This window comes from Centroberyx gerrardi, chromosome 10 (genome assembly GCF_048128805.1).
Source record: "Centroberyx gerrardi isolate f3 chromosome 10, fCenGer3.hap1.cur.20231027, whole genome shotgun sequence".
Lineage (NCBI taxonomy): Eukaryota > Metazoa > Chordata > Actinopteri > Beryciformes > Berycidae > Centroberyx > Centroberyx gerrardi.
Genome location: NC_136006.1, coordinates 12,186,773 through 12,197,678, shown reverse-complemented (window position 1 = coordinate 12,197,678; position 10,906 = coordinate 12,186,773). Strand labels below are relative to the sequence as shown.

Here is a 10,906-nt window from a genome sequence, read left to right as displayed (position 1 = left end):
ACACACACACACACACACACACACAGACACAAATGCACCACACGATTGCCAATTTTAAGAGGTGGTAGGGGGCAGCAACAAGGTTAGACATTCACACACACACACACACACACACGCATACACGCATACACGCACACAATCATAGACTCGTGTATGCACACTGTTACGTGCACATAGACACATACACATACTGCACAGTGTGTGTGTGTGTGTGTGTGTGTGTGTGTGTGTGTGTGTGTTGAGGAAATGTTCCAGTGCTCACCAAGGGAAATCAGCATCCACCCACCACCCCCGAGCCCCCAACCCCTTAGAGCGAGACTTCATAATTACACTTTTACACACACACACACACACACACACACACACACACACACACACACACTCACACTCATAATTACAATCTCTACCACAATCCCATTAAGTCTTTTGGGGCCTTTAGGCGTTTTTCCATCATTTTACTGGTTACAGTTTCTGGTATTAAGGGCATTGTAAGGGCATGAGTTCAGTGGGTCTGACTTTGTACCTTCACCCAAGGGTCATGGGTTCAATTCCCAGCTGGCCCACTAGCCCGCCCCTGCTCCTGCAAGTCGGAAACCCCATTCATCCAAATTTTGTCACCTCTGAAGGGAGAAAATAGTGGAATTACACGCACCCCGAAAAGAGTGGTGAACAACTATAAATGAATACCCTTTGGCTCTGTTGAATAAGATTTACTGCTCAGTGCAATAAACAGACACTGAAGCAATGGTAGTTTCTGTTCAGCACCGATGTAAAATAATGGAGAGAGTGATAGAGACACCGAGGGAAAACAAGTCTTGAGGTTCTTTAATGAAACAGCAGGATAGATTATTTAAAAATTAACAGCAATATATCATGGCTGTGAGAGAGAGAGAGAGAGAGAGAGAGAGAGAGAGAGAGAGAGAGAGAGAGAGAGAAGAAAGCCAGGAAGGAGCAGAGAAAGTGAAATGTAGACGGCCAAAAAAGAGGTGGAAACAAGTTGGAGAAAAAGGAGGAGAAAGAGTGATAGAAAGAGAAACAGAAGCCCAGCTGTGTTTTCCCTGTGGTGAGCCCAAAAGAGATGACAGTCAGATAAAGAGAGAGAGAGAGAGAGAGAGAGAGAGAGAGAGAGAGAGAGATACTCAGTCAGATAGACAGAGATATAAAGTCTTGGTGTCAAGAGACAAAAAGAGTGCTTCTGGCTGTGTGCGCTTGCATGCAATTTCCTTTTTATCTATGTGTGTGTGTTTTCAGAGGAAGTAATTTTATGTGTGTGTGTGTGTGTGTGTGTGTTAGGGGGCAGTGTGTATTTTCGCTGTGTGTGCGTGTGCGTGTGTGTGCACGCGACAGGGATTGTGGGGGCTTGGAGTGCATGATGTACTGCGGTGGAGTGACAGTGTGTGTTTTGTGGTGTGTGTGTGTTTGTGTGTGGTGTGTGAGACAGTGGCTTTCTGTGTGTGTGTGTGTGTGTGTGTGTCTGTGTGTTCGAAGGGTAGATGCAGTGTGTATGTGAATGTTGTGTCGTGTGTGTGTGTTGAGGGGTGACAGTGTATGTTTTTCTTTGTTCTCTGTGTGTGAAGGAGTAAAAATTGTGTTTTCCTGTGTGTGTGTGTGTGTGTGTGTGTGTGTGTGTGGTTATGTCAAGAGGACGTGAGAAGAGGATGCTCTCCCACATACTTACACCCTTGATTTATTACACACTGCATGCCCTCAGAGTGTGTGTGTGTGTGTGTGTGTTGGTGAACCTTTGCACTCATCTCTTCCTATGTATGTGTTTATGTATGTGTGCGTGTGTTTCTCACACTGCAGATAAAAGCGATATGGAAAGATATGGACTCCCCCCCAACAATCCCCCAATGCACACACACACACACACACACACACACACACACACACACACACACACACACATATCAAAGCATAACAGAAATTATTATGCTTTATGAGCGTGAGATCTCTTGGAAAAACACTCCTGTAGGGCAACAGGGTGGCCTAGTCGTTCTTCAACCAGAAGACTTGGGTTCAGTTCAGTATCACGTTCTTATGATTAATACCTGAATTTCCTCTCTCTCTCTCTCTCTCTCTCTCTCTCTCTCTGTCCCTCTCCAGGTTTTCCATGCCAATACCGACCCCACAGAGGTGGTTCTGAACCGGATCCCGCAGCCGGTCCTGGCCCGCTTCGTACGGATCAGACCTCAGACGTGGAAGAACGGCATCGCGCTGCGCTTCGAGCTTTACGGCTGCCAGATCACAGGTAAGGAAGACGGAAACCTCGAGGTCTGTTTGAGACCCAGCTGAAAGAGACCCCGCTTAAATCAGCCGCGCAGAGCTACGACTCACACGTAGAGTTTTTATTTCGCTCCGGGCGTTCTCAAACTTTTTCCTGGGACCCACTCTTATGAAAACATGCTGGCGGTCTTGCCATGTGGGAACCCGCCAGGCGAAGGCCGACAGCCCAGTTTGGGTCATGAACTGTAGTCGGAAAGGTTCAGTTTTACACCCGTGATATACTGGGTCAGCGCTGGCTTCTACACCGGGTCAGGAGGGGGGTCAGAGCAGAGGTAACTCCCTTAGTAATAATGTGTCATTTGCCAGAAATGAATAGGCAAACGCGAGGTGCTGCTGTTTTCTTTCTTTCTTGCTTGCTTGCTTTCTTGCTTTCTTTCTTTAGTCAGATCTGCATTGATCTAATCCAGTTATAAATAATTCATTAGTTTGTCCATCCATCATCCATCCATCCATCCATTCATCCATCCACAGCTTCGATTCTTCCTCTCTTCCTCTTTTCTTTTCTCATTCTCTCTCTCTTTCCCTCTCTTTCTCCCTCCCTCTCTCTCTCTCTCCCTCTCTCCCTCTCTCTCTCAGCTCACACACATACACACAAACACACCCACACTTGTGTGCTTATACTGTACATGCACTCTCGCCCCCACTCTTTCATAATACATTTTCTCTTTCTCTTTCTCTTTCTCTTTCTCTTTCTCTTTCTCACTGTCTCTTGCTCTCTCTCTCACACACACACACACATGCAGAGCGCAGAGTCCTAATAGAATAATGCTAGAGTGTGATGTGTGGGTGATAACATCAGAGAGTAACAGGCTCTCAGCTTTCATCTGCAGCCCTGGCAAACAAACACAATTTCAACCAGCATAATCAGCTCAATACTATAAATAGATAAAACCTAATTAGACTGTCTGTGTTTATGTGTGTGTGTGTGTGTGTGTGTGTGTGTGTGTGTGTGTGTGTGTGTGTAAAAGAGGAAGAGGGGGAGAATGTGTTTTTGTATGTGAATCCCAATGTGTGTGTGTGTGCGCGCACATCTGTGTGTGAGACAGACAGTGAAAAGGAAAGAGAGTGTCAATCCATTTGTGTGGGTGTGTGTGTGGGTGTGTGGGTGTGTGTGTGGGTGGGTGGGTGGGTGGGTGTGTGCGTCCCTGCTATACCGTATCATTATTAGGTTAGGGCCTCTCTCTGCTGCCATTGTAGTGGCCATTGAGAGGGACAGATATGCTCTTATCTAGGAGGGCTATTTCAGCACCCACACAAATCACAATCACACTGAAACAATATGATACTGCCTGTGTGTGCGTGTGTGTGTGTGTGTGTGTGTGTGTGTGTGTGTGTGTGTGTATGTGTGTGAGAGAGAGAGCGAGACAGCAAGCAACAGGGGATGACAGGGATGCTGCATGGCATATATCAGGTATCTTTGGCTGTGTTCTTCTTCAACAATCGCTGTTTTTACCCTATTTTTAACACCTGGAATTGCATTATGCATCACCTGACTTTTCTCACCAGAGGACCAGCGCTCACAATCCATTCAATATATCTTTTGCCCATTTCTGTACCGATCCTTCTCCCTGTTGAAGTCAACATTGGCCATGTCCGCTACCTCAAAATGGACTTTAGGAAAATACTGTATATATATGCAAAATCTCCACAGTTTAAGACTGCTGTGCCTTTGTTGTGAGGTGATGGAGTTTGATATTTTGACTGAAAAACAAGCTGTTCTGCTGCAGTTTCAGTAAAATATGTCTGTAGCCTGCAGTGAAACCATAGATACCTGCTAATAACCATGTAGTAACTCTTTCTTTGTTTCTTTCTTTGTTCCTTTTTTTCCTTCTTTCTTTTTGTTTTTCTTTGTCTTCTTTTCTCACACATAAACACATCCACACACACACACACACATACACACACCCTGACACACTGCCAGGGGGAATGCCATAATGCCCTACACAGGCCTATAAAGGCAGACATAAAGCAGTCGGTCAATGACATGTCATTAGCTTAAATCACACTTTTATGTCTTCCTCTCCACTTTTCTCTCGCTTTCTACCTATCCCTCTTCATTGTCACTTAGTTTTTTCTTCCTTTAATTCTGTCCCTCTATTGCCTTTCCTGACAGCTTCCATTCTCACTCCTTGCCTGTCTGTTTTTCTCTTACCCTGTCTCTCTCATTTTCTCTCTCTCCCTCCACCCCGTCTCTGTTTCTGTCTCTACCTCATTCGATCCTTCCTTCCTCCATCCCTCCCTCTCTTCCTCCTTAATCTCATTTCATCTCAGGCCTACACCACCTATCAAGCTTTTATTTTTAGCACCTTTATCATTTTTCTCACTGTGCGTGTGTATGTGAGTGTGTTTGTGCATGTGTGCCTGCTATGTGCGTGTGCATGCATGCCTACAGGCGTGTGTATATATGTGTGTGTGTGTGTGTGTGTTAGGGCCAGATAGAGCCTCACTGGTATACTCCTGCGGCCTTTGTGATCCCATGTTATCGGGAAAAGCACAGTGGGAGTGTGTGTGTGTGTGGGCTAAACTTCAGAGCGTGTGTGTGGAGGAGTGTACTTCAACCTGTGTGAGAGATCTTGACTACTCAACTCCTGCGTGCTGGTGCATGTATCCTTTTGTGTGTGTGTGTGTGTGTGTGTGTGTGTGTGTACACGTGTGTGTTATAAGTCAAGGGTTCTCATGCTGGTGTGCGATATCTAGCTATTTCTGTTTCTGTGATCTCCAGAGACGATACTCACATCAACTCCCACTGCACTCCTGTATTAAAAAAGACTGTTGGAGTGCAGCAGCTGCTAGAATAGATAGATAGATAGATAGATAGATAGATAGATAGACAGATAGATAGATAGATAGATAGATAGATAGATAGATAGATAGATAGATCATTTTTCCCTCATCTGAAAAGGCTTTTTAAGCAGCGTCACCTGTGTAACAATTCAGAGTTTTACCAAATATACATGTTTTCAATGTTAAAATAAAGTCAATAAAAACTTGATAGAATTACCTCTATTATAAAAGAGAGAGCTGATCTAGCCATGGTTGTTGTTTTTGTTATTGTTGATTCATTATTTACTGGAGCGAGGCAAGGCTGCTAACGTCACAGCATTAAACATTCATCTCCATGGAGACCCGAAGAATGTCACCGTCAATCACCGTCACCCTTCAATGTCAATCTGCTCTCTCTCTCTCTCTCTCTCTCTCTCTCTCTCTCTCTCTCTCTCTCTCTCTCTATCTCTCTTCCCTTCCCTCTCTCCTCCTCTACCTTCCTCTCGCCTTCCTCCTCCTCTCCTCTCCTCCTCTCTTCAGTCCTTCGCTCTGTTTGACCTTTCTGTCTCTCTTCTTATCTCCTCCTTGTCCTTTAACCCCTCTCCTATCGTGTTCCTCGCCTCCCATCTTTCTTCTTGTGCCTCCTCTTCTTTTCTCCCCTCACATCTTTTCTTCATCTCTACCTTTATCCCCTTTTTCCGTTTCATCCGCTCTGTTTTCAAAAAGAAGCACTGTCACTTTGCATACAACAATGAAGTTATTATAGTTTCTACATATTTTCCTTGTTTTTTTCTCATTATTCATTGGGATAACACATTGTGATGCTCGCACGAATAAAACACAATTGCCTGTGTTATAAACAGTATCGCTTTTGATCTGCTTCATGCTTTCATTTAGTTCTTCAGTTTGGGATTTCTCTGGCTCAATTCCCCATGAAGAATCCCCTTTGGTAGACCGGTTAAATTTATGCATCAACTTGCCAGCAGGAAGGAAAATAATGAATCGGGCTGATGGAAAGCAGTTCAGGGGAGTGTAACACCGATGCTCGTTTTCACAATTCATTTCACAATGACTCATCATTTGAAGAGTTTCATTGCAAAATAAAATGGCGACACAAAATTATTTCTGACCTGAAAGTCACATTAATTTAGGAAGAATATTTAAATTATTAGAAGTTTTAGCTATTCCAAGACCTAATACCCAATGCTATTTTTATGTCAAAATCTCATTACTTTCACTTCCTGGAAGATGTGGTTACTTCCTGTACCAGTAGCCGTACATAAAAATTCCAAATAATATCATCTCAGATTTTTGAACAATACTGCCGCTCTGCCCCTTCCATCAAATAAAACTGCCTTTCTCTCCTTTACTGACCTCCCATTGGTTTACGCTTTTGAATGATCGCTCCTCGCATTATGTCCCACCCTAACATCCTGTTTCAACAGGAAATATATCAAATTACAGAAGCAAGACGCTCTCAAAATGCTGATTCATTGTAACTTAAAACAGTATTCCTAACCCTTTCTCTCTCTCTCTCTCTCTCTCTCTCTCTCTCCTGTCCAGATGCCCCCTGTTCAGAGCTGCAGGGCATGTTGTCTGGGCTGCTGCCTGACTCCCAGATCTCGGCCTCCTCCATGAGGGACATCCACGGCTCCATGGGGGCGGCCAGGCTGGTGGCCAGTCGCTCCGGCTGGTTTCCCAACCCGACGCAGCCCATAGCTGGAGAGGAGTGGCTACAGGTACGCCGTTGTCTCCTTATCCTCTTGTTCTTTAGATTACAGCGACTATCCAACATGGCTGGTGGCTACAGGTGGGATTCACTTTACTGCATCAGAAAGTAAATGTCGCTAGTTTGAATCCCTTTGTATCTCAGTTGAGAAATTGTAGGCTTCAGGACTAACAATGTTGCCCCCCATGAGCAGGACGTCTGGTAAAATGAGCATGTGAGTGGCTTCTGTAATGCCGAGAATGAGCTAACGATGATGATTATATTTGTCCATGTTTCAGGTGGACCTTGGGGTGCCAAAGATGGTGCGTGGCATCATTACCCAGGGTGCCAGGGGGCTGGAGGGCAGCACCAGCGCTGAGAATCGAGCCTTCGTCAGGAAGTTCAAGCTGGCACACAGCTTGACCGGCAAAGACTGGACCTACATCACTGACAGCAAGACTGGATACGCTAAGGTAGGGGAAGGGGACACACACACCTACACACACACACACACACACACACACACTCTGTGACTGTCACTGTCAGTTCTCCCTCATTTGTAGTTTATTTATAGCTGTCTTTCAACTCTCTCTTCTCTCTCCTTCTGTCTTTCTCTTTCTCTCTCTCTCTCTCCCTCTCTCTCTCTCTCTCTCTCTCTCTCTCTCTCTCTCTCTCTCCCTCTCTCTCAGCCTTGTCATTTTCAGGAAAAAAGCCATTTTATTACAGCCTCGGCTCTGATAATAATTCAATTTAATCACCTCACTTCTCATTCTCTCTGCCTCTGTCTTTGTCTCTCTCTCTAACTCCATCCTGCTCTCTCTCTCCGCTTCCCTCTGTCTCTCTTTCTCTCGTTCGCTCACTCTCTCTCATGGGTGTTAATTAAAAATGTCTTTTCTGCATCACCACTCAACACTCGCTGTGAGACAGGGCACTTTAAACTCTGTGGTCCTTTCTGAGACTCAGTCTTAAAACGCTTTAATAGTACTACTGAGTCTCCGGCTTCTCTCCTGATGGTAAAATCCTGTTCTCTCTCATCTGCCTGTCTTCTTATATGAGTATCCTGGGAAATTCATCAGGAGTTTTTCAAATTTAAGAAACGAGGAAGACAGAAGATAGAATTCAATCAATGAATCCAATGTTGTGTTACAACTATCAAGTCCACATTTTTAAAGTCTTGGTCTGGTCTAGTTTGTTTTTTAATTTGTGCTAAATCTTGTGTTTTTGCCTGAGGCTGCTGCAAGCCACCTCAAAGAGTTATTTGAAAATCAAAGGATACATATTTTTATGGCATGTGTCACACTGTGCTGAAAAACAATGCTGATTAGTATTGTTGTATGATTGTGGAAAGATTGGCCCATTGTTTTGCTGTTGTTTTTGAATGAGACTCCACATACCTGTAATAGCAGGTGTAGAGAGGGGTGAAATGCCAGAAAACATCCTTCATTCTAGAGCGAAAATGTTTTGATTTTGTGTAGAAATAGAAAAAGGATCCATCATCTGTTGGCCAGCGGAGCAGAGAGCCACCAGGGGCGCTAATCCATTACAAGATATCCTCCACTGGAATGAATGACTTCCAGTCACTATCAATCCAGCGGAGCATGAAGATGTGAACGCAGCGTTAGACTCCTAGGTGCTGGGAGGATATGGGAGGTTCCCCAACAACATAACCAGTGAAATAGCTGCATTTAACCCCTTTAATCCAACCATCCAAGCCAAGTTTCACCACAGTTTAATAGCACAAGGACAAATGTTCACCTCTTCCTTCTTGTATTTATCCTCCTCCTCTTAGATTTTTGAGGGGAACAGCCACTACGACACTCCGGAGGTGCGGAGGTTTGATGAGATAGCGGCCCAGTTCATCAGAGTCTACCCAGAGAGGTGGTCGCCTGCTGGGATCGGCATGAGGATGGAGGTCCTCGGCTGTGACCTGCCAGGTAAGAACACACACACACACATGCATATACATAATATATGGCTACATGCACTCCTAGACAGAAACACACCTGCACACATACAGTATATGCATATATGCGATCACACACATAGTTGCACATCAAATACCGATTGAACACATTTTCAGAGACATGAACACAAATACACAGTCACACAAATACAAGCTTGCAGGCAATATATGCAAGTGCACACCCACACACACACACACACACACACACACACACCCAGATAATCGACACACATTCACATGCACAATACCCTCTTTGTTTGTTACGATGTGACAAACATCCAGAAACACATAATAAAAACACATTGGCCTGGGGCATGAAACAGTAGAATCACCACCAACTGTGACCAAGCGCAAATCTCTCCCACTCCATACAAACCTATATCCAAGATTATTGCTATATATCTGCATATATGTATATTACATAATCCACACGCATCATCAAAAACAAAACAGTGTTCGACTATGTAGATCACAGCGTTAATCTCTGCGACGTGTGTGCTGTTTTGTGTGTGTGTCTGTGTGTGTCTGTGTGTTTGAAGGCATTTATGTGTGTGTGCCTGTGTTTTTTTATCTGCCATTGTACGTGCCTTATGGTTAGATCATGATGCGTATTTGCGTGTATTTTTGTGTATGTATGTATATATGTGTGTGTGTCTGCATGTACTTGCTTACATGCATACTATACATGTGAATGTGGGTGTGTTAATCAGCTTGCCCTATAGGAGGTATTGCAGCATGTCTGGACAGGGATTAGCATGTCTAGGTCATGAGACTTTCACTATAATAATGGCCAGCTGTGTAGTTGCGCTACGCTACGTTGTGTTCACAGCTAGTAGCATGTAGCTAGTGTGTAGTGGAGGATTAGGTGCGCTATGTATTCTGGTGAATTTGAGTATCTGCGATCAATCCGTCATGTATTCTTGATCATTGGGATTTCCCCAGACATTTGCTAAATCCATTCTGTTACAGCTGCAAAAAAAAAAGAAACTATTCAGCCTTGCTTCCTCTGTGAAATATGTTCCATTTTATGCATTTTGCGAGTGTGTATTGATATATGTATTGTAGGATTAGTGTAAAGAGTTATAGTGCTGAATGCAGACCATTAGTGTGCATGGTTCTTTAGTGAGGTTAGCGTGTATGTATGATTTCTGTATGGATTTTATTATAGTATCTTAGTGTTGTGTGTGGAGCTTGTTAGTTGCAGCACGCAAGTTACTCTCAGCTGCACAGTGTAACACCAACACTTAAGCAGGTCTATGTCCAAATCTCCACACATTTATATTTGTCTTGAGCATTAAAGGATAAGGCTGGTGTTTTTTAATGCATTGCTTACCGTCAACAAATCCTTCCCACGTACCGTTTTTAGCCGTCAACCCGGAAGTCATTGGCTCCAATTGTAAGCTAAAAACCTTGAAATACAGCTCACAAAGACATAGTTTCAATTTTAAAAATCGCTAACTGTTACCACGAAAAGTCAGACTGTTGTAGTTATTACCAAATCAAATTCAAATGGGAACAAATTCTTCATTACGCCGGGGACTATTTTCGGTGCTACGGAACTACTTTCCTGAGATCGCAAAGTGTTTACAGCCGGCTTATTAAGTTGTTTGAGGAAAAAGTCGGCTGGCCCGGTGCATCGTGATGATGAAATATGTTGCCCAGAGCAACGGCATGGCTCTTTGACGTGTTTTTAACCGTTTTTTTTAACACAATGGAGTTCTATGGCTGCTGGGACATGGCTTCACTGGGCACCGGCTGCATGGACGAGATTTGTTGGCAAAACAAAATCATTGCTGATTTTGTTATTTTCATAGGATTTGTTGACGGTAAGCAATGCATTAAAAAACACCAGCCTTATCCTTTAATGATGCATAAATTCACCAGCATGTGAAGTATAGGCAATGACTACTTTTTCACTGTGGCTGTGGAAGTTGACTTTGTTGCAACACAAGTGATTTTTTTGTATTATCAGCCTCTTTTAACACTTGGAAGCAGCATAGTTAAATACCAGATTTTCAACTAGGCAGGGTCAGGACCCAGAAACTGTTAGATACAATCTCAGTGATTATAATAATAATCATAATTGTACTTTAAACACTAACTCTACTTTGCTTCCAAGTATTTTCTTAGCCAGAACTGTATAATTAGTTGCAAATGGCCCAGTGAAAATGCAGCCATTATGGCCA

The 10,906-nt window shown here is 43.7% G+C and overlaps 1 protein-coding gene across 1 annotated transcript in view; it reads left to right on the top strand.

Moving 5' to 3' along the window:
• The window catches only part of LOC139915574 (neuropilin-2-like), a 109,596-nt gene that overhangs the window by 56,202 nt on the left and 42,488 nt on the right, over positions 1-10,906 (top strand). The window contains exons 8-11 of the mRNA XM_071904231.2: positions 2,107-2,251; positions 6,613-6,788; positions 7,057-7,230; positions 8,547-8,691. Of these exons, the coding sequence (XP_071760332.2) occupies positions 2,107-2,251; positions 6,613-6,788; positions 7,057-7,230; positions 8,547-8,691 (640 nt within the window). The remainder of the gene's footprint in view (positions 1-2,106; positions 2,252-6,612; positions 6,789-7,056; positions 7,231-8,546; positions 8,692-10,906) is intronic.